Below are 24312 nucleotides of genomic sequence, written 5' to 3' on the forward strand. Positions count from 1 at the left end.
AAGATCACCATGCGCAATGCCAAGTGTTGGCTGGAGTGGTGTAAAGCTTGCAGCCATTGAACTCTGGAGCAGTGGAAATGTGTTCTCTGGAGTGATGAATCACGCTTCAAATCAAATCACATTTTATTGGTCACATACACATGTTTAGTAGATGTTATTGCGGGTGTAGTGAAATGCACCATCTGGCAGTCCGACGGACAAATCTGAGTTTGGCGAATGCCAGGAGAACGCTACCTGCCCCAATGCATAGTGCTAACTGTAAAGTTTGGTGGACAAGGAATAATGTTCTGGGGCTGTTTTTCATGGTTCGAGCTAGGCCCCTTAGTTCCAGTGAAGGGAAATCTTAACGCTACAGCATACAAAGACATTCTAGACAATTATGTGCTTCCAACTTTGCGGCAACAGTTTGGGGAAAGCCCTTTCCTGTTTCAGCATGACAATGCCCCCATGCACAAAGCTTGGTCTATACAAAAATGGTTTGTTGAGATCGTTGTGGAAGAACTTGACTGTCCTGCACAGAGCCCTGACCTCAACCCCATCAAACACCTTTGGGATGAATTGGAACGCAGACTGCGCGCCAGGCCCAATCACCCTACATCAGTGCCTGACCTCACTAATGTTCTTGTGGCTGTAAGAAAGTCCCCACAGCAATGTTCCAACATCTAGTGTAAAGCCTTCCCAGAAGAGTGGAGGCTGTTATAGCCGCATAGGGGTGACCAACAGGGGAAATGATGTAGAGAAATATACTCCAGAAAGTCTTTAAATTACTTTAGTTTATTCAAAGAAAAAAAAACTTCAGGAAAATACAGGACTTCCTGTCATACATAGAGAGGACATAAATTAGAGTAGCATGGCAGAAACACTGGAGAAAAACACCCAAACCTGACTGACATCCAAGCCTGCAGGAAACGGACTGTACATCACAACAATGTCCCCACAACGCTGGATTAATGTTATGGGAACATCTGGAAAATTAAATATTGCAAGTGTATTCTTTATTGTGTTGTGAGTTGGTTATTTGAGCGAGAAAAACAATGGCATCATTTAGGATTATTGACTAAAATAACGTTCAATACAAAACAAGCAACAAAAAAACATAAATATGATGCACATTAGTGTAACAAAACATTGCCTCTGTAAACATTTCAATTTTCTCGACCTAACGTGAGCATTATAATATTCAACCACTGCAGAGTACATAAACTTACAGAAACCATTATTAAGCTTCTTAACCAAGTTAAAACTTAAGAATACAAAATGCTTCAAGTGAGATCAACGAAATGGTTTTGTAATTTAAAGAAAAACATTTAATGTTGCCATCTTAGCACTTTTTTAAAAACGTTAAATCAGCAAGCGACTGCTTTTCAGATTGCAAAAATGTTAAATCTTTTTCCATTAATAAGAATATCAATAACCATAATCTTAATAAAGTAACTTATGCCTCATGAAGGCCTTGATGCAACCAGAAAGACATAGTGGGTCAGCATTGGGAGGCTATTAAACACACACATACAGCATTGGGGTTCGCTCTTCAAACTGGTTTCTTTTTCCATATACAAGTTGGCTCGTGAAACAATTCTGTGACATGTAATTTGCAATGCCTTTCCCACAGCTCTACACACATAATGACATGACTGTTAGTACGAGAAAGACCCAACTCAGAGATCATTGACCCACTGTCGGACACATAGTCAGTGTACAGAGTCTGTCCACTTGGGTGAAATAGCTTTGATCCATCACCACATTACAAAACAAGATTATAGCCTGTTGTTGATGTTGTTCTTGTTTGTCACCATGGTCAACGAAGGTTAGATACACCACTGTTGTGGGAGAGCCGTAGCAGGGGATATTGCAGTTAATTGAATAGTCTTCTTTACATATCTGTACAGACTATAGCCTTTAACAGTGAAAAAAAGGATTCTGCCCAAAGTGGGTTTCCGTCATGAACACCGTCAGACGAGAGCTGTAGAATCACAATGGTCAGGTCACCTGTGTTCTGGCTCCTGGTGACCAGACTGCTCTCCTCTGATTTGAAACAAGTTGTTTTGTATTTTATTGCCTTCCATTGATTGATAAGCTGACATTGCACAAGATGGACAAATGTACCGTGCTCAAGACGACTTAGCTAAGCGTGGTCATGTTGTTTACAGTTACACTAAGGACTAAGCCCTGTTGGTGAATAAGGCTGATTAGGCTACTGTGAGCATACTGGCTCCACAGAAAACTACTATAGCCTAGCATCGTCTCAACTCAGAGCTGCTCCCTCTCCAGCTCTGATGCACTTTAAAACATTGAGTTTCTGAAAGGAAAATCAACATCTTTAATAGCGGAGCCTTCATTTAGTATTCACTTGTGTTACTTTGAAATTGAACATCGAAATCAATCACTTGAGACAAGGAACACAAATAAAAGTCTCATGCCTTTGACCACCACACAGTATACTTCTTTCTACATTCTTGACACTTAGTGCACTGCATTCATGAAAAGATACAAATGAAATATCAAAAGAACAATAAAACACTGTTTTGTTCTATCCACTGACTAGGAGTCCATTGAGTTGTGCTGACCATGTGTAACCTTTCTGCTACAAAAACGTACATCAACACCCCTCCTCTCTCATCTATTGGCCCCTTTAAAACCAACCAACCAACCACACACACACACACACACAAAATACTATCACCTTACCCTTCTCCTCCACTCTCTTTTATTATATCTGTCTATTCACATCCGGACCATGTCCTCCATCCTGGACCCTCTGATGGTCCAAGCCAGATCACCGAGGGATCCACTCCCATGACCACTGAAACTATGGATGAGATTAAATGACATTTTATTATACATAGACATGGTTTCCTTTTCTAACCCACCCACTCTCTCTAACTCCTAAAACACTTCAATGTGTTGTGGGTTGGAATAAAATCAAGCAAACTGGAGACTGTGCAAATGTGATTTTAGAAAATAAGGTAAAAGAAATATTAACTCCACATAGTTTCACTTTTTTTAGGGAATTTATAATAAAAAATACTAGTCTGAAGTCCATCCGGATAAAATCATTTTCTTTGACCGCGCCCATTAAAATACTGTAGCTGTCTTAACTCTATCAACACACAGTCCAGCTGAGTCCTCTCAGATACTACCAGATTTACGGTAAAACGCCTTGGACCCTTCCACCTTCTGTCATCATGGCATCGAACAAATTGGCTCCCTTGCTCGGCTTCTCTACTCCCGCCTCCTCCATGACTGACAGCTTCAACCCCCTCCGCCCCCTTGCAGTCAGCAATCATTGTACCAAACAGAAATACATTTACATACACTACTGTAGCATTAACACTGTATGCTCCACCCCTGCTCCTCCCTCGCTAAGGAAAAGGGTGGGGTGGAAGGGGGTTCCTGAAATACGAGCAGAAGATGCAGAGAGTAGTTAGTAAACTTCAAGCCCACAGCACAGTCAGTTACTAGGAACGACACACACAGAGGTCACAGGTGTTCAGGGCAACGACCCCGCACAGACGTGTCCACAATCAGTTGAGCACCACAGCGGGGCAAACCGTTCCCCCTTTTATTTTTGTTGTTTTATAATCAATTAACTTAATTTTGAACAATTCTCATATCTGGTATTCACGGCTGGGGAGACGGCATCTGGATGTTGTATGTATCCTCAATATAACATGATGCTCCGGGTCGAAGGTCGTAGCTAAGACGGAGATGGTTGGCTTTTGTCCGTTGGCATCACTGAACGTTGGGTAAAACGCGGTTGGTTGGTTTCCAGTGTAGAGGGGGCATGGTCTTTCTCTACCAGCTGAGCAGAGAGGTACGCCCCAGGGTCATAAAGTACACCTGGCTGGCTCCTCCGGACCGCACCGAGGCAAAGAACACCTGCGGATGGAAACACACACAAACACGTCAATAAATAACTAAACTAATCAGTGACACATCATCAGTGATACATCATAAAGGTAGGGGTGAACTTCTTACACAGAGATGCATACGACCATCATGTTTTTCTGATTGAGTCATTTACAATCACTGATCCATTGTAACAAAGGAAATCAAGACGTGTGTCGTAGTGTTAATACTTCGTACACAATGTGTAATGGCGGATGGTTGTAAAGTCCATAGAGGTGTGCTCAGGTGTTCCGCAAGGTTCTATTTTGGGCCCACTGTTTTTCATTTTGTATATCAACAACATTGGGGATCTTATTGAAACAGCGGATGTTAGTTTTTATGCAGATGACACTGTTCTTTATTCAAGTGGTAGTAGTTTATCTTTGGCTTTTGAAAATGCTCAAAGAGCATTTAACATCATACAACAGAATCCAGAATACCATTTGAATGGTATTTTCAAATGCCAGGCATGTTACTAATCATGTCATTGCTACATTGGCTGGACATACTATAGAGCAAGTTAAAGTGTACAAATATTTGGGTGTGTGGGTTGATGATAAGTGTATCATGCAGCCCTCAAGTTCATTACAAATCAAAAATGTCTAACACATCATTGTGATCTCTACAGCGCTGTTGGCTGGTCATCATTGACCTGGCGTAGGCTTAAAGACTGGTATACACTGATTTATAAGACCATATTGGGTAAAATACAATTTTATCTCTGTTCTTTTTTAGTCAGGTCAGTAAACAAATATCTATTACTGTCCCATTCTCATTTGCTTCTAACAATACCAAAAATTAGAACAGGTCATGGTAGAAATAGTTTTAGTTACTTAGCTCCGTGGTCCTGGAATTCTCTCCTGAACATTTAAAAATTTGATGATCTAGTTCCGTTGGTGGAGTTTAAACACTTGATCGATGTATATATCATAGAAGAGTGTAATTGTTTTTAGGCCAGCTGTTTTTAGTCGACTTTCGTGTTTTTAACGTAAAAAAAAATATTGTACTGTATGTGTGTTTATAGTTTTGTTTAATGTTGTGTTGGTGTATGTAAGTTGTTTAGTTGAAACATTGTTCCCCCTGCTGCTATTGGACCAGGTCTCTCTTGGAAAAGAGATGTTATCTCAATGAGAAAAACCTGTATAAATAAAAGGTAAAAAATGAATCATAGGAAAACAATAGTGACAACCACGCAGAGAATTCCTGTATAAGCAGTCAGTAATACAACCCCAAACAATGTATGTTAAAGCCCTAGCTATATCAAACATCAAGAAGTCTAACAACTTCCCGAAAGTATATACACTATAATACAAAGGTATGTGGACACTCCTTCAAATGAGTGGATTCAGCTTAAAAAATAAAAATGCGGGCCTGGATGGCGCAGTGGTTAAGGGCGCTGTACTGCAGCGCCAGCTGTGCCATCAGAGTCCCTGGGTTCGCGTCCAGGCTCTTTCGTAACCGGCCGTGACCGGGAGGTCCGTGGGGCGGCGCACAATTGGCCTAGCGTCGTCCGGGTTAGGGAGGGATTGGTCGGTAGGGATCTCCTTGTCTCATCGCGCAGAGACTCCTGTGGCGGGCCGGGCGCAGTGCGCGCTAGCCAAGGTTGCCAGGTGCACGGTGTAGCCTCCGACACATTTGTGCGGCTGGCTTCCGGGTTGGATGCGCGCTGTGTTAAGAAGCAGTACGGCTGGATGGGTTGTGTATCGGAGGACGCATGCCATTCAGCCTTTGTCTCTCCCGAGCCCGTACGGGAGTTGTAGCAATGAGACATGATAGTAGCTACTACAACAATTGGATACCATGAAATTGGGGAGAAAAAGGGGTAAAATTCAAAAAAAAATAATAATAATCCCCAATTTAGTGGTATCCAATTGTTAGTAGTTACTATCTTGTCTCATCGCTACAACTCCCGTACGGGCTTGGGAGAGACGAAGGTCGAAAGCCATGCGTCCTCCGAAACACAACCAACCAAGAAACACAGCGCGCATCCAACCCGGAAGCCAGCTGCACCAATGTGTCGGAGGAAACACCTTTACCTGGCTACCTGGTTAGCGTGCACTGCGCCCGGCCCGCCACAGGAGTCGGAATTCAGCTATTTCAACCACACCCATTGCTGACAGGTGTACAAAATCGAGCACCCAGCCACACAATCTCCATAGACAAACATTGGCAGTATAATTTTTCAACAGGACAATGACCCAGAACACACCTCCAGGTTGTGTAAGGGCTATGACCAAGAAGGAGAGCGATGGTGCTGCATCAGATGACCTGGCCTCCACAATCACCCAACCTCAACCCAATTGAGATGGTTTGGATGAGTTGAACCCCAGAGTGAAGGAAACGTAGTCAACAAGTGCTCAGCATATGTGGGAACTTCTTCTAGACTGTTGGAAAGGCATTCCTCATGAAGCTGGTTGAGAGTATGCAAAGCTGTCATCAAGGAAAAGGGTGGCTACTTTGAAGAATCTAAAATATATTTAGATTTGTTTAACAATTTCTTTGGTTAGTACATGATTCCATGTGTGTGATTTCATAGTTTTGATGTCTTCACTATTATTCTACAATGTAGAAAATAATAAAAAAAATTAAGAAAAACCCTTGAATGAGTAGGTATGTCCAAACTTTTGACTGTTAATGTAAATTAGAGTAGCATGGCAGAGACACTGGAGAAAAACACACAAGCCTGACTGACATCCAAGCCTGCAGGAAACGGACTGTACATCACAACATTGTCCCCACAACGCTGGATTAATGTAATGGGAACATCTGGAAAATTAAATATTGCAAGTGTATTAAAATGAAGTGAAATCAATTCATTAGGCCCTAATCTATGGATTTCACATGACTGGGCATACAGATATACAGTGCCTTGCGAAAGTATTCGGCCCCCTTGAACTTTGCGACCTTTTGCCACATTTCAGGCTTCAAACATAAAGATATAAAACTGTATTTTTTTGTGAAGAATCAACAACAAGTGGGACACAATCATGAAGTGGAACAACATTTATTGGATATTTCAAACTTTTTTAACAAATCAAAAACTGAAAAATTGGGCGTGCAAAATTATTCAGCCCCTTTACTTTCAGTGCAGCAAACTCTCTCCAGAAGTTCAGTGAGGATCTCTGAATGATCCAATGTTGACCTAAATGACTAATGATGATAAATACAATCCACCTGTGTGTAATCAAGTCTCCGTATAAATGCACCTGCACTGTGATAGTCTCAGAGGTCCGTTAAAAGCGCAGAGAGCATCATGAAAAACCAGGAACACACCAGGCAGGTCCGAGATACTGTTGTGAAGAAGTTTAAAGTCGGATTTGGATACAAAAAGATTTCCCAAGCTTTAAACATCCCAAAGAGCACTGTGCAAGCGATAATATTGAAATGGAAGGAGTATCAGACCACTGCAAATCTACCAAGACCTGGCCGTCCCTCTAAACTTTCAGCTCATACAAGGAGAAGACTGATCAGAGATGCAGCCAAGAGGCCCATGATCACTCTGGATGAACTGCAGAGATCTACAGCTGAGGTGGGAGACTCTGTCCATAGGACAACAATCAGTCATATATTGCACAAATCTGGCCTTTATGGAAGAGTGGCAAGAAGAAAGCCATTTCTTAAAGATATCCATAAAAAGTGTTGTTTAAAGTTTGCCACAAGCCACCTGGGGGAGACACCAAACATGTGGAAGAAGGTGCTCTGGTCAGATGAATCCAAAATTGAACTTTTTGGCAACAATGCAAAACGTTATGTTTGGCAACACAGCAACACAGCTGAACACACCATCCCCACTGTCAAACATGGTGGTGGCAGCATCATGGTTTGGGCCTGCTTTTCTTCAGCAGGGACAGGGAATATGGTTAAAATTGATGGGAAGATGGATGGAGCCAAATACAGGACCATTCTGGAAGAAAACCTGATGGAGTCTGCAAAAGATGTGTCTTCCAACAAGACAATAATCCAAAACATAAAGAAAAATCTACAATGGAATGGTTCAAAAATAAACATATCCAGGTGTTAGAATGGCCAAGTCAAAGTCCAGACCTGAATCCAATCGAGAATCTGTGGAGAGAACTGAAAACTGCTGTTCACAAATGCTCTCCATCCAACCTCACTGAGCTCGAGCTGTTTTGCAAGGAGGAATGGGAAAAAATTTCAGTCTCTCGATGTGCAAAACTGATAGACACATACCCCAAGCGACTTACAGCTGTAATCGCAACAAAAGGTGGCGCTACAAAGTATTAACTTAAGGGGGCTGAATAATTTTGCACGCCCAATTTTTCAGTTTTTGATTTGTTAAAAAAGTTTGAAATATCCAATAAATGTCGTTCCACTTCATGATTGTGTCCCACTTGTTGTTGATTCTTCACAAAAAAATACAGTTTTATATCTTTATGTTTGAAGCCTGAAATGTGGCTAAAGGTCGCAAAGTTCAAGGGGGCTGAATACTTTCGCAAGGCACTGTATATCTGATGGTCACAGATACCTTAAAAAAAAGTGGGCCTCAATCTCGTCGCAGTATTTTTTGTGCATTTAAATTGCCAATAGATAAAACGCTAGTGTGTTCATTGTCCCCAGTTTATGCCTGCCCATACCATAACCCCACCGCCACCATGGGGCACTCTGTTCACAAACCGCTCGCCCACAAGACACCATATACATGGTCTGCGGTTGGGAGGCCAGTTGGGCGTACTGCCAAATTCTCTAAAACTACGTTGGAGGTGGCTTATGTTGGGGAATGAACATTCAATTCAAAGCTCAGGCGGACATTCCTGCAGTCAGCATGCCAATTGCACACTCACTCAAAAATGTAGAAATCTGTTGCATTGTGTTGTGTGACAAAACGGCACATTTTAGAGTGGCCTTTTATTGTCCCCAACACAAGATGCACCTGTGTAATGATCATGCTGTTTAATCAGCTTATTGATATGCCACACCTGTCAGGTGGATGGCTTATCTTGGCAAAGGAGAAATGCTCATAACAGGAATGTAAACAAATTTGTGCACAAAATTTGAGAGAAATACGCTTTTCGTGCGTGTGGAATATTTCTGAGATATTTTATTTCAGTTCATGAAACATGGGACCAACACTTTACATGTTGAGTTTATATTTTTGTTAAGTGTAGTATTTGGTGATTCTCAGAAACACTATATTGGGCTCCCGAGTGGCGCAGCGGTCTAAGGCTACAGACACCCTGGTTCGAATACAGGCTGTATCACAACCGGCTATGATTGTCCAATAGGGCAGTCCCATAGGGCAGTGCACAATTGGCCCAGTGTTGCCTGGGTTTGGCCGGTGTAGGCCGTCATTGTAAATAAGAATTGTGCGACTTGCCTAGTTAAATAAAAGCTACAAAAATATTAATTTCTACCAGATAAAGAAACTGAAAATTATATTGGGATTTTATAACTAACCAATGAGTGCCTTGGAGTTTTTTCAACCTCACATAATGTCTGTACATCTTTCCCATTATTGAGAGACTATAGGAAATGGGGAAACTACGGCTAGACTAGCTCTCTCCACCAGTTTAGCTGCTTCTGCTTTGTGGTTGGTCCCACTCATCTAACATACTAGCTAGTTCAGCTCTTAATTGGTGTGTATAACAGAAATCCAACAGAGGCTAAAAGGTTCCCGAACATGAAATACAAAAAAGGCACCAAAAACCTTATTTTGCCATTCTTAATGAAGCAGGGGGGGTATAGTTGGTGTATAGCTGTGCATTACTTTGCCTACTCCACTAGTTAACAAAGGAGAGTGAAGGGTCAGAAACTAGCTTTGATGGCCACTTTAGCCTAATTGCTGTCTGTCTAAAAATACCCTGTGTTTCAATGGAATGATTGATCGATTGATACTCAGTGAATGGGGTGCCGAGTCTGCTTGGGACACAGGATGAGTCAGCGCTTTGTGACACACAAACAGGAGACGGAGCTCTGAGAGGGACAGAGTTATTAGTGTAAACAGCCATCAACCTAGGTAATTACCTCCAAATGTATGTGTGGTGTGTGTGGTGTGTGTGTGTGTGTGTGTACGTGCCAGGGTTTCCGTTAGGAAAATGTGGCGCCGGACATTTGACAGGCAGCATTTTAATTTACCGGACATTTGAGAAATTTACCGGACCCATACGCATTGGTGTGTAACCTGATTAGGGCGTCCACCCACGGGGCTCAGAATGACAGAAATCACATTTAGGTTATGGTAATTCATCATAACAGAACATGCAAGTCGAGGATGCAACGATGTGCAGTCCTTACTGAATTCTTATGTGCACTTTGAACATTAGAATAACATATTTACTTTTCCACAGCCAACAAGATGAGTAACGAACAGCAAAATCACTAGCCTATGTCAATCTACTATACTAGAAACGTTTAGGCTACCGATTCTATTGGTCAGCTGGTCGAGAAAGAAATAGCCTATTCAAAACAGACTCTGGGACAGTTGTGGGACGGTAGATCCCAAATTCATACAACCAGTAGGTCTAAGTTACATTTTTGAATGTATTTATCTGATTTTCCATTTTTTTGTATCAGACAAAAGCCGGTTATTACCGTCTTAAGGAAACACTGGTTTGTGTATGTGTCTAGGGGTCTAACCTTGTCATTTCTCTCACACAGGAACTTGAGTCTCTGGGCTCTCTTGTGCATGAAGACCCCGTCCAGGTGTCCGGTCTCCACAGACCTGATCTCTATGGCCTTCTCCCCCCAGCCCATAATCTGGTTAGAACGTATGTAGGCTACATAGAAAGACAAAGAGTGGGACAGGGGGGTGAGTGGCTGGTATGACAACCGAGTTAACATGTTCAAACATTTAATTTAAGGACCTATTGTATGAGTGTGTATGTGTATTTGTACGTGTGTGTGTCTCCACCTACCCACAGAAGTGGGCATCTCGCCCCACTGCAGCACCACGTCCTTGGTGATGCGTCCATAGGTGTTGACATAGACACCCTCGTCCTCGTAACACACTAGCAGCTCAATGCCATCTGTGTTGGGCAGGATGATGATGGCATGGGACTGGATACTGGTCTGGATCTACAGAGGGAGACAGAGGGAGAAGGGAGAGAGAAAGACGGGGAACCATGTTAATTCAATCATGTTAATTCAATAGTGAAGTTATCCATGGAAAAATAGAGGAAGAAAAGAAGGGGATGAGGGAGGAGAGGATACACAGACACTAGTGTTTATTTTACATGGGTGGGCAGGTAGATGTCGTAGACTGCCCCCGAGTCCACGTCAACGGCATGAAATCCGTTACTGGAGCCATAGATGACCTTTAATCTCTGACCTTCCTCCACCGTCAGGTCAACCAGCAGGGGCTTATGCACCAGGTCACCAAACGACTGCAGGGGTCAACCAAGGGGCAAAGGTCATTCACATACAGCAGTGTGTGTCATTGTAAGATTGTCATAACAATTCACAATAGCTGCATAACTGATTGAATAGATGGAAGTGACTCGCTCCCATAGGCATCTTAGGTTTCCTTAATGTTCACCTTGAAAGCCATGAACTTGTGGTAGGGCTTCGGTGCCCATGCATAGACCTCCACCGAGTTCTTCAGGGCCAGAACCAAAAACTTGATCCTCTCGTATTTCACTGGGAAATAAAACAGTTGGGATACATGAGGAAGATGAGGAGCCAACTGACAGGGTTAATTCAGAGCATCCTCAAGACTTTTAAATGACAGTATCAAAATCAAATTTAATTTGCCACGTGCTAAATGCAACCTTACTGTGAAATGTGTGCAAGCAATGCAATTTTAAGGTAATTTGATTAATTGTTCAGCAGACTTGTTTTTAAGTTCTCAGTCCCAGTACTATTATTAGTAGGAAATGTAATTCTACCAAAATACTTTTAGCTGACATAATATTACAGTCTTATTATCTTACTCAGAGAAGTGACAGAATTGGGACATGGAGTTCGCTGGGTAGACCGAGGGTATTTCATATTAGGAAGCAGTTGTGTACTTTCCCACAAAAAAAAGTATATACGATTCTAAGGCTTAAACTCATGGGCAGAACATAGATGGCCTGACCGACAGCTGACAGAGAGGCAGGGTTTCCAACAGCAAATTCAGGACTTTGCCCTGTGACATCACTAATCTGGGGAGATGGAACGTGAGACAGAACATTCTGGTCTCGTCTCTTCCAGGAAGTTCATGTACCTATCATTACAAAACTCTGGACTTTCTCTTCCATGTTGCAGTCATGACATGACGTGCTGTGCCAGTGTATTATGTACCCTACTCTGGCTGTCTTTCAGATAGTGATTCTAACATAGTGGATGAAGACCAACTGAGATAAAACATTGTTTGGTTCATTTGGAGGGTCATATGAAAAATCAACAGGTCTTTGGTGGTTCGTAAACATGTTGTGCAGACATGACCATAACATCAATTTCTATGAAAAAACGGTCCTAAAAAAAATGCATTTTCTCCCCACATCATAACATCCCATCCTTTTAACCCTACTGGCCAGATGCATGTTGAAGATGGAACGTACCAACTTTGTAGTGCACAGCGCCCTCCAGGTCTCCCACAGTGACCCAGCCCTGTTTCTTCTCCACCTCAGGGTCGTTGTGCAGGATCTTGTTCCTCAGCCAGGACAGATAGTAAACACGCAGCTTGTTCTTCTTGCCTGCACGAGACAGGGTCAGACAAGGGGAATAGTCAAGGGTCTGGGTACCTACAATGCACCTACGATACAGTATCTAAATGTAATGGCACAGGGGTGAAGTTTCCCTTAGGTACAGATCTAGGATCAGCTTCCGCTCTCCAAATCTACCATTAGTGTGGGCCAAACTGACCCAAGATCAGTGTGTAGGGGGACCTTCATCCTACTTCCATATAATGGGTGGAGAGAGGTTGTTTTATTGTACAAACTTATTGCAATGAATGGAGGTACACAATATATACAAAAACTGTGTGGACACCCCTTCAAATTAGTGGATTCCGCTATTTCAGCCACACCCGTTGCTGACAGGTGTAGAAAACCGTGTACACAGCCATGCAATCTCCATAGACAAATATTGGCAGTAGAATGGCCTTACTGAAGAGCTCAGTGACTTTCAATTTGGCACCGTCATAGGATGCCACCTTTCCAACTAGTCAAATTGACAGGCGTCGGCTGGAGTGGTGTAAAGCTTACCGCTATTGGACTCTTGAGCAGTGGAAACGTGTTCTCTGGAGTGATGAATCACGCTTCACCATCTGGCAGTCCAACAGACGAATCGAAGTTTAGCGGATGCCAGGAAAATGCTACCTACCTGCCCGAATGCGTAGCACCAACTGTCAAGTTTAGTGGAGGAATAATGGCCTGGGGCTGTTTTCCATGGTTCGGGCTAAGCCCCTTAGTTTCAGTGAAGGGAAATCTTAACACTACAGCATACAGTGACATTCTAGATGGTTCTGTGCTTCCAACTTTGTGGCAACAGTTTGTGGAAGGCCCTTTCCTGTTTCAGTATGACAATGCCCCTGTGCACAAAGCTTGGTCCATACAGATTTTTTTTGTTGAGATCGGTGTGGAAGAACTTGACTTGCCTGCACAGAACCATGACCTCAACCCCATCGAACACCTTTAGGATTAATTGGAATGCCGACTGCAAGCCTGACCTAATCGCCCAACATCGGTTCCCAACCTCACTAATGCTCGAGGCTGAATGGATGCAAGTCCCTGCAGCAATGTTTGAATTAGAGAATTGAATTATTTGTTTCAATTGTGATTGACATTATGGATACTAGAACAGAGGAACTGACAGGGTCTGTATTTTTGCACAACCTGTACTGTATATATTTGACAACACGTTGCAACATAATGGAAAACTGTGTTTGTGAATGTACATTGAGGTTGTGGAAATTTTAGAAGACAAATAACATTTTCGGTGAATTGACCAACAAGTCGTCACACACAACTTTCATATTCATCTACTGAGAATGATGCAGTACAACGACAATGGCTTGAAGGATAAAACGTAAGTATTTCTATCTACGCTAAAAATGGAAGAAGCAACGTCAAGTTATCTCCACGTCTCATGAGCATGGACCCGTTTTTTCCTTCATTGCAATATGACATCAAACTGACAGATGACACTGCAATCAGACTGCAATCAGTGTTTCCATCATGGAAATCTTTGTGTGTGTATGTGTGTGTGTGTGTGTGTGTGTCAGTGGACATGCAATACATGTATACATTGTGTGCACAACACATTATGAACACCTGCTCTTTCCATGACACCAGGTGAATCCAGGTGAAAAAGATAGGATCCCTTATTGATGTCACCTGTTAAATCCATTTCAATCAGTGTAGATGAAGGGGAGAAGACAGGTTTAAGAAGGATTTAAGCCTTGAGACAATTGAGACATGGATTGTGCATGTGCCATTCAGAGGGTGATTGGGCAAGACAAAAGGCACACCGGTTTGCATCAACAACTTCAACGCTGCTGGGTTTTTCACACTCAACAGTTTCCCGTGTGTATCAAGAATGGTCCACCAGCCAACTTGACAGAGCTGTGGGAAGCGTTGGATTTAACATGTTCTTAACGTTTTGGACACTCAGTGTATGACGTCCTACACTAACTGGCCATTTACTCAATTTCCTCTGTTGTGACATCCGACGCAACACTGTGTGACACAGACCAGCGAGCGTTGGATGGTTGCTACAGTCAATTATGTGACCACAGCACAGGAAAGAGAAGCAGGAACCTACAGTCAGACACTATGTCTGCTTTGCACGAACGGTCTCAGAGAGATCACTTAGACCCCTTACATCTGTGTGCATGTCTGTTTTTCCATCAATCAATCAAATGTATTTATAAAGCCCTTTTTACATCAGCAGACGCCACAAGTGCTTATACAGAAACCCAGCCTAAAACCCCAGATATAGAAGCAGGGTGGCTAGGAAAAACTCCCTAGAAAGGCCAGAACCTAGGAAGAAACCTAGAGAGGAACCAGGCTATGAGGGGTGGCCAGTCCTCTTCTGGCTGTGCCGGGTGGAGATTATAACAGAACATGGCCAAAATGTTCAAACGTTCATAGATGACCAGCAGGATCAAATAATAATAATCACAGTGGTTGTAGAGGGTGCAACAGGTCAGCACCTCGGGAGAAATGTCAGTTGGCTTTTCATAGCCGAGCATTCAGAGTCGAGACAGGTGCGGAAGAGAGAGTCGAAAACAGCAGGTCAGGAATAAGGTAGCACGTCCGATGAACAGGTCAGGGTACCATAGCCGCAGGCAGAACGGTTAAAACTGGAGCAGCAGCACAACCAGGTGGACTGGGGACAGCAAGGAGTCATCAGGACAGATAGTCCTGAGGCATGGTCCCAGGGCTTAGGTCCTCCGGGAGAGGAGAGAGAGAATTAAAGGGAGCATACTTAAATTCACACAGGACACCGGATAAGACAGGATAATTACTACATCAGATATAACAGACTGACCCTAGCCCTCCAACACCTAAACTATTGCAGCATAGATACTGGAGGCTGAGACAGGAGGGGTCGGGAGACACTGTGGCCCTGTCCAATGATACCCTCGGAAAGGGCCAACCAGGCAGGATATAACCCCATCCACTTTTCCGAAGCACAGCCCCCACACCACTAGAGGGATATCCGCAAACCACCAACTTACTACCCTGAGACAAGGCTGAGTACAGCCCACGAAGATCTCCCCCACGGTACAAACACGAGGGGGGCCGCCAACCCGGACAGGAAGATCACGTCAGTGACTCAACCCACTCAAGTGACGCACCCCTCCTAGGGACGGCATGGAAGAGCACCAGTAAGCCAGTGACTCACCCCTCGTAATAGGGTTAGAGGCAGAGAATCCAAGTGGAGAGAGGGGATCCGGCCAGGCAGAGACCGCAAGGGCGGTTCGTCGCTCCAGTGCTTTTCCGTTCACCTTCGCTCCCCTGGGCCAGACTACACTCAATCATAGGACCTACTGAAGAGATGAGTCTTCAATAAAGACTTAATAAAGGTTGAGACCAAATCTGCGTCTCCCACATGGGCAGGCAGACCATTCCATGAAAATTGAGCTCTATAGGAGAAAGCCCTGCCTCCAGCTGTTTGCTTAGAAATTCTAGGGACAATTAGGAGGCCTGCGTCTTGTGACAGTTGTGTACATGTAGGTATGTACGACAGGACCAAATCGGAAAGATAGATAGGAGCAAGCCCATGTAATGCTTTGTAGGTTAGCAGTAAAACCTTGAAATCAGCCCTAGCCATGTACGTGTAGTAAATGTGTACAATAGTGTGTGTCGCGCACGTGTTTGAATGTCTGTATTCCCATCTATGTATAGTAACTGTGTGTGTGTACCTGATATAGTGACCAGGACGTTGAGTCCCTCTAGTACGTCCATCTGTTGGAAGCGGCGTCGGCTGATTAGGGGGTAGACCTTCCCCTGACCACTACGGTCCAGCAGCATCAGACCACTCTCTGTGCCCACCAGGAGGTTCACTCCTACACACACACAGTTTGGCATTTAGATTGCTGTCACCTGGTAGTGAAGACTAATATTACTGTGATAACTACATAGCAGAGATAATTGTGACCACTCACCCCAGAGTGCTGCACACAGGATCTCAGAGTTAAACCTCTTCTTATACTTGCGGATCTCTGGGGTGTCGCTTTGTGGTCGTGTGTTGACAGGGTTCACATTGACCACGGAGCCTTTACGTGACGGGTCCGCCCTCAGTGCCTCTGCCAGCCTGGCGTCGTTCCCAAAAGCTGCAGAGGACAAGGAAGGGATTCAGTTGGAAATACAAACTGATTATGTATTACTACCATATATATTCAGTTCTGTATATTTAGTATACGTTTCTATAAATGTTCTATATTTAGTATACATCTCTATAACGTTTGTTTGGAATAAACGGGTGTTCTCTGGTGTTGCCTCAGAAACGAACACAAGGTTTGTTGACACTGGAGAGAACCCCTCAGATAATGCTGGTCGCCCAATAAGAGGGCTGGGAGCTGGTGGGAGGGGCTTACCCAGGTTATTGAGAGCGGCGCCGGATGGAGAGACCTGGAGGAGGCGTGGATCAATAAAGGGAGTGAAGGAGGAGGAGGACTTGTGCTTCTGCATGCTGTTGCTGGAAGAATGGCTCTAGAGAAGCAGGTAAATAGAATAACATATAGACATATATAATCATTATGTCATTGACTTACCAGCCAACTCCTAGACCAAGGCTACAATGGCAGCAGTTTGTGTACGTATAAACATGAAACGCCATTTCCCATAGCTCCATAAATACCACAAAACAAAAAAATAGAAATACAGAACCAAGAAACTGGGGCAGGTGTAAGGAGCATAGAGAAATCAGGTACAGGAAAAACAATTCACAAAATCATACAGTGAATTAAAGAGAAACAGGCAAAAACAAGAAGTATCTATAGTGGTGGGTAAAACAGATGGAATGTTCAGGTAATAACAAAAGTTGAGGAACAAAAACATATCTCAAGGAATGGCTTTTCATGGTCAAATAATTACCTGTGTTTATTCCTGAAATATGCTATGTTGTAGCCTAGTCCAACGAGGGTTTCTGGAATATGTCTTTAATCATCTGTGACTAAAAGCCACAAATAATAATCAAAATGAGCCTCCGAGGAGATGTAAGCCAGCACAAACCTAGTCTAAAAAAAAAAAGTATAAAAAATTATAAATTATGTAAAATGCCCCTGTGACAACAATTTTGGACCCCCTTGTGGCCCCCCTAAATGTGGAGTATGAAATCATTTTTACATAACTAATTTTTGCTATCGTTCTTTTTTTTTAAACATCCGTTACTGACCCCTCAACAGTACAACTGGCCCCAGCTTGGCCCCCCCAGTTGAAATGGTCTAGAACCGCCACTGGAGACAACACCAGATAGAGAGAGAGAAAGAGAGAGAGAAAGAGACCACCACCAGGTGACCAGAGACACCACCACTAGGTGGCCAGAGACACCACCACTAGGTGTCCAGAGAGAGAGAGAGAGAGAGAGACAACACCACCAGGTGGCCAGAGACAGAGAGAGCACCACCAGATGCAACCAGTTCCTAACAGACCCAGGCCTGAGGGAGGACCATGGGCCAGAAGGAGGCTAAGAGGGACATACCTCCAGTAGCATGCTGAGCTTGTCCAGGGGGCTCTGGGGGGACATTGACATGGTGGGGCTGGTCAGGCTGGAGGAGGAGGGGGAGGAGGAGGCAGAGGAGGAGGGGGAGTGGTGGCTCTGCTGGATCAGGTCAGGCAGGAGGTGAATGCGGCCTGCAAAGCCATTTCTCTCCTGGTGGCCTTGGAGAACGGGGTGGCCCTGGAGGGCAGGGTGAATTAGCCCGGGGCTGGGGACAAAGCCAAGGACAGGGCCTTGACCAGGGCTGGGGACAGGTCGCTTTTTGCTGTCACCTGCACTCTGGAAGTAAGAACAGGGGCACACTTTGGGTCTAAGTTTATTTCCCTGAGGAGGAGGGATTCTATTGGCTACTTGTGTTAAGGGAAGGCTAGTCTACTGAAGTAGTCTACTGAAGCTACAGTCTACTACTGTAAGAGACTTCAGACTCATTCATTTGGGGATTAAGTAAAAGAGAATTGTCAATAACAGAGACCAACAGTGTAATTTTACTCTATATTATTTCTAGGACTTTAGGACTTTATTGGAGGCATTTTATGATGTTCAATCTGTTGCAGGACTATGCTGTCGTCCAATGGGAGAACCAGTGGTTAATACTGGGAGTGGGTGCATTTCTTCAGGTTAACAAAGCCCTTTCCATTCTAACCCTGACCCATTGGCTTCACCAGCAACACAAAGTAAACAATGAGAGAACAAATAACAAAGCAAGGTCCAACACAATATTAAACACAGTGGATAAACCATAAAAGGACAAATGAGTGAAATATCACAATAAAATAACTAAAAGGGTTTACAGTGTGTGACTGATATGTTGTTATAAGAGAGGTGGATGGGGTGGCCTGGGTGTTGGCCTTACCGGTCTGACGATCAGAGTGCCATCTTTACAGGGTGTGGTTTTAGCGTCACTCTCGCCCTCCTCGTGAACGATCATAGTCTTCACAGACTCCGTCTCCCCGTTGCTCAGCCTCGAAGAGCTGGAGGTGGCATAAACAGAGAATCAGGAAGAGATTGTTCTAATCACATTCATTTTCCTTCACACGCTCAAATGTCATTGCAATATGATGTCATTGTGAGTAGGGATAGGGTTGGGGTTTAGGTACAGTTCCTCCAATACGTACACAGCCCGAGAGTCCTCTGGTCCTGAGGTAGACTCCTCCCCACCCTCCTGGTCCACCTCTTCATCATCATCCTCATCTGTGGTGCCCGACTCTTCACTGGATGAGGAGTAGTCCGTCACCTTGTGGGGGCGTGGAACGTCCTCCACTGCACGCAGCTCTTTGGCCAGTGCCGTCAGGTCCTAGAAAGAAGGGTGGGGGTCAGAGGTTAGAGGTCAAATTCGGTTTCCTTCCCCTTCTCTCTCTCTTTCAGTCTCTCTCTCTCTCTCTCTTTTAGCTCTCGTTTTCCGGGTTGTGGATTTGTTGCCGTGTCATTCGCAGGGTTAAATGCAGGAGACAGGATGCAGGAAGCTGCTTGGGGAGGAAGTGAAGTCACAGGTGCTCCAGCAAATGAGGAGTGGGCCAGTGAGTAGCAAATCCAACAGGAGATTTAACTAGGCAAGTCAGTTAAGAACAAATCCTTATTTTCAATGATGGCCTAGGAACAGTGGGTTAACTGTCTTGTTCAGGGGCAAAACAACAGATTTTTACCTTGTCAGCTCGGGGTACCCACTAGGGTACCTGCCGCCACATGAGTAATAACACACTGCTGCCATAATTCCAATCTGTCTACAAGGCTGGAAGAGGTTAGTGAGTCATCAGATGACAAGACCAGACCCGAGCATACAAGGAAGGAAGGGGCTGCAAGCATGAGAGAGATAGAATGATCCAATAGAAAGAAATATAAGAAGTATGGGGGAGGAGATGTTAAAAGGAGCATGAGTAAAATAGCACCAATCAGGAGAGAGGCAAGTCATTAGTACAGAACCCTTCAGCCAATGAGATTGTCAGTACAAACACACACTATTTCACTCTAGCTTACCATTTCCCCCTACAGAATTCACATGAGTACCAGTAATCCACAGCGCAAAGGGCGAAACACACAAAGAACTATGTCAGATCATTGTAAAACCATCATTCCCACTCAAAACTGTTATTTCCACCGCTTTTTGAATTGTCACAACACCTGGTCTCGTTCAACACCAGTTAGTACACTAGCTAGTACACTAGTCAGCTAGTCCAATAGTTTTACGGGGGTAAGATCTCACCACCGGTTGGTTAGGTCTGACCAATTCCTTCCTCTCCTCTGGGGTTTTCCCAGCATGCTCTGGGCGCTGAAGGGGAGAACCCTCAGACTTTGATGAGGCTGAGAGGGGGACAGCGGGGATACCGGTCAGTAAACTAAAGAGCTATGTGCAGATTTTTTTGTAGTGTATTCAATGGCTAATGTACTCTAATGAATCATATACTGTAATCCAATGCTGCAATGTTGTGCTAAATGTATTATCATTTGATTACCAATAATTGGGTACTTTGTATACAATAGTTATGTGTGTGTGTCTTGAGAGTGTGCATGTGAGAAACTCCTCATGAGACTATGCATGTGTGTGCGCGTGTGTGTGTATCAGGGGAACATAAGACTCACAGCGGGCTCTGAATCTCTCCCCTGAGCCGCTGTGAGAGCTGGAGTTACTGGAGCCAGAGGAACTGCCAGTACTACCACTACTACCACTGCCTGGCCTGGAGACCAGCTTCTCCACCCGCTCCCACAGCAGACGCGGCTCCGCTGCAGCACTGTGGAGAGAGATTATAGACACACATACTTTACATATAAGCAAAATATATACAATACCAGTCAAAAGTTTGGACACGCCTACTCATTCAAGGGTTTTAAGTTATTTTGACTATTTTCTACATTGTAGTATAATGGTAAAGACGTCAAAACAATGAAATGGCACATTTGGAATCATGTAGTAACCAAAAAAAGTGTTAAACAAATCAAAATATCTCTTATATTTTAAACTCTTGAAAGTAGCCACCCTTTGCCTTGATGACAGCTTTCACACTCTTGGCATTCTCTCAACCAGCTTCATCTGGAATGCTTTTCCAACAGTCTTGAAGGAGATCCCACCAATGCTGAGCACTTGTTGGCTGCTTTTCCGTCACTCTGCGGTCCAACTCATTGTTGAAAAACAAATGATAGTCCGGCTAAGCACAAACCAGATGGGATGGCGTATCGCTGCAGAATGCCTTGAATTCAAATAAATCACCAACAATGTCACCAGCAAAGCACCCCCACACCTCCTCCTCCATGCTTCACAGTGGGAACCACACATGCGGAGATCATCCGTTCACCTACTCTGCGTCTCAAAAAGACACGGCGGTTGGAACCAAAAATCTCTCATTTGGACTCATCAAACCAAAGGACAGGTTTCAACCAGTCTGATGTCTATTGCTCGTGTTTCTTGACCCAAGCAAGTCTCTTCTTATCGGTGTCCTTTAGTATTGGTTTCTTTGCAGCAATTCAACCATGATGACCTGATTCACACAGTCTCCTCTGAACAGTTGATGTTGAGATGTGTCTGTTACTTGAACTCTCTGAAGTATTTATTTTGGCTGCAATCTGAGGTGCAGTTAACTCTAATGAACTTATCCTCTGCAGTAGAGGTAACTCTGGGTCTTCCTTTCCTGTGGTGGTCCTCTTGAGAGCCAGTTTCCTCATAGAGCTTGATGGGTTTTGCGACTGCACTTGAAGAAACTTTCAAAGTTTTACTGACCTTCATGTCTTAAAGTTTTGATGGACTGTCGTTTCTCTTTGCTTATTTGAACTGTTCTTGCCATAATATGGACTTAGTCTTTAACCAAATAGGGCTATTCTCTGTATACCACCCCTACCTTGTCACAACACAACTGATTGGCTCAAACGCATTAAGGAGGAAAGAAATTTCACAAATTAACAATTAACAAAAGCACACCTGTTAATTGAAATGCATTCCAGGTGACTATCTCATGAAGCTGGTTGAGAGAATGTCAAGAGTGTGCAGATCTGTTATCAAGGCAAAGTGGTGGCTACTTTGAAGAATGTCAAATCTCAAATATATTTTATTTGGTTACTACCTAATTCCATATGTGTTATTTCATAGTTTTGATGTCTTCACTATTATTCTACAATGTTGAAAATGGTAAAAATAAAGAAAAAACCTGTAGGTGTCCAAACTTTTGCCTGGTACAGTACATTTTAATAGGCAGACATATAGACGCATACATTTTCATAGACACAGACATGCACACAAAGTCTCACAGGAGATGAAGCTCAGCATTATAGAGAATTGCTAAGAGAGAAAAGGTGTGCACACACACACAAATAGGAGACAAGGATATGTATCACAAGGCAGAGCAGTGAGTAATGTTACATAAAAGCCTCCCACACAGTATCCACACACAGAGAAGACCAGGACTCCACAGAGAATAGACAGAATCCACACACAGAGAAGACCAGGAATCTACAGAGAACAGACAGAATCCACACACAGAGAAGACCAGGACTCCACAGAGAAGAGACAGACACACAGTATCCACACACAGAGAAAACCAGGACTCCACAGAGAACAGACAGAATCCACACACAGAGAAGACCAGGACTCCACAGAGAACAGACAGACACACAGTATCCACACACAGAGAAGACCAGGACTCCACAGAGAACAGACAGAATCCACACACAGAGAAGACCAGGACTCCACAGAGAACAGACAGACACACAGTATCCACACACAGAGAAGACCAGGACTCCACAGAGAACAGACAGAATCCACACACAGAGAAAACCAGGACTCCACAGAGAACAGACAGTATCCACACACAGAGAAGACCAGGACTCCACAGAGAACAGACAGACACACAGTGAAGAGGTTTTACAATACAGTACGAACACTCGAAAAGAAGAGGAGAGGAGAGGGGGATGGTGAAATAGCACAATAGAGGGGGAGACAGACAGAGAGACGGACAGAGAAAGACAGAGAAAGGGCAGATAGAAAAAGAAAGAGGGACATGAAAAGGTACCTGCTTGCTTTCCTCTGGCTCACCGGGTTGCTAGGTGTGGCATTGCCATGGGAAGGGGAGTCCCTGCATGACAGTACTGGAGACCTGGACGTTGTCCTCACAGGAACCTTCCATAGAGACAGATGCCAGCTCTCACACAAACTCTACGGACACACACACACTCGGAGCGCGTGTATGCACGAGAGAGCGTGACATAGGGGTGCCAGGAGCACAAATGCTAGACACACTTTTAAGACATCCTTACAAGGTCCCGACAACGTTTCTACAATGTCCAAATGATGTTCCCCCCATACCCACACTGTGTAAAGTCACCCCACTGAAAGAGTTAGGTCTGATACACAGCAAAAGACAACATTATATCCACACTCTTCCCCTTATCAACCCCTGACTTAACACAAACACCGTTGTCAGGTTATATTATTGATTTGTTAGCATTCCTCTGTAGTATTTTCCAGGGGACAGGAGGGAAAATAGCCTAAGAACAGGGTGCAGCATCCAAAGCAGAGCAGAACAAACAGCCACTGCATTCAGAAGGAATACTAACACTGACATTGATTTGAGACACTAACAGAGGCTCGTTTGGGAAGTGGAGGGGGCAGAACAGGAAATTACATACTCATACCTCACCAGGGAAGAGGAAGTGATGTTTGATAGATAGGCCCTATGTGAAGAGAGGACAATAATTCCACCTCTAATTTGTGCAGATGGGGGGGGGGGCAACGTCTAGATTTCAACATGATGAATATTTTCCTAGAACAGACGGAATCCTACCCCTCATTTGTGATAGCCTCCAGCGTCCCATTCATTTGGGAGCATTTGTAAAATGCTGAGATGTAAAAGCACTCAGCATTCAAGTGGTTGCTGCTGCACCTTTCTTTCTCTGCTATTTTTAAAACAGTCTCCTTCTGAGGTCTGGGAGGCTGAACGAGGGAGGGTTCTGTGAGGAGAGACAATAGAGGGGGAATAGAGAACAGAAAATGGACCTCTAATCCTTTCATAACGTTCTGCTCTCTCTGAATCCTCTCAGCAGGCCAGGGTGAGGAGGTGGTAGAGCCCTGCACAGGCTTGAATTTTAAGTCAGAGCCCGAGCCATGTCCGCGACGTTAAGGTCCGATTGATTCTGACAAATTGAAGGCCCGGCCCTGCTCAAAACCCGAAATCAGAAATAACTTCCTCCATTAGTAAATCCATTAGCTGCTCCTCTCTCTCCGTCACTCGCTCATGCACTCTGTTCGCTCTGCATGTGCTTTTCTCATGGCGGCTCTGGGTCTGAGAGTATCCATAGCAACGGTTCCGCTTGGGCTGCTCTGCTCGGGCTGCTCTG

General features: G+C 44.1%; 1 protein-coding gene across 31 annotated transcripts in view; it reads right to left on the reverse strand.

The window, feature by feature from the left end:
- Nucleotides 1-758: 758 nt before the first annotated feature.
- map4k4 (mitogen-activated protein kinase kinase kinase kinase 4) overlaps nucleotides 759-24312 on the reverse strand; it is a 114530-nt gene continuing 90976 nt past the window's right edge. For 14 of the 31 annotated variants that reach the window (XM_090230101.1, XM_090230106.1, XM_090230102.1 and 11 more), the window contains 15 exons: nucleotides 22989-23095; nucleotides 20572-20720; nucleotides 20195-20292; nucleotides 19110-19288; nucleotides 18848-18965; nucleotides 17977-18273; nucleotides 16871-16985; nucleotides 16439-16606; nucleotides 16196-16339; nucleotides 12387-12521; nucleotides 11381-11481; nucleotides 11079-11228; nucleotides 10761-10920; nucleotides 10483-10622; nucleotides 759-3879 (listed from right to left, as the gene is read on the reverse strand). In XM_090230101.1, the coding sequence (XP_090086227.1) occupies nucleotides 3796-3879; nucleotides 10483-10622; nucleotides 10761-10920; nucleotides 11079-11228; nucleotides 11381-11481; nucleotides 12387-12521; nucleotides 16196-16339; nucleotides 16439-16606; nucleotides 16871-16985; nucleotides 17977-18273; nucleotides 18848-18965; nucleotides 19110-19288; nucleotides 20195-20292; nucleotides 20572-20720; nucleotides 22989-23095 (2145 nt within the window). In that variant the 3' untranslated portion in view covers nucleotides 759-3795. The remainder of the gene's footprint in view (nucleotides 3880-10482; nucleotides 10623-10760; nucleotides 10921-11078; nucleotides 11229-11380; nucleotides 11482-12386; nucleotides 12522-16195; nucleotides 16340-16438; nucleotides 16607-16870; nucleotides 16986-17976; nucleotides 18274-18847; nucleotides 18966-19109; nucleotides 19289-20194; nucleotides 20293-20571; nucleotides 20721-22988; nucleotides 23096-24312) is intronic. The other 17 variants (XM_090230112.1, XM_090230108.1, XM_036974862.2 and 14 more) reach the window with 3 other exon arrangements.

This window comes from Oncorhynchus mykiss, chromosome 3, assembly GCF_057628025.1.
Source record: "Oncorhynchus mykiss isolate SJ-2025 chromosome 3, ASM5762802v1, whole genome shotgun sequence".
In the NCBI taxonomy this organism is placed as follows: Eukaryota; Metazoa; Chordata; class Actinopteri; order Salmoniformes; family Salmonidae; genus Oncorhynchus; species Oncorhynchus mykiss.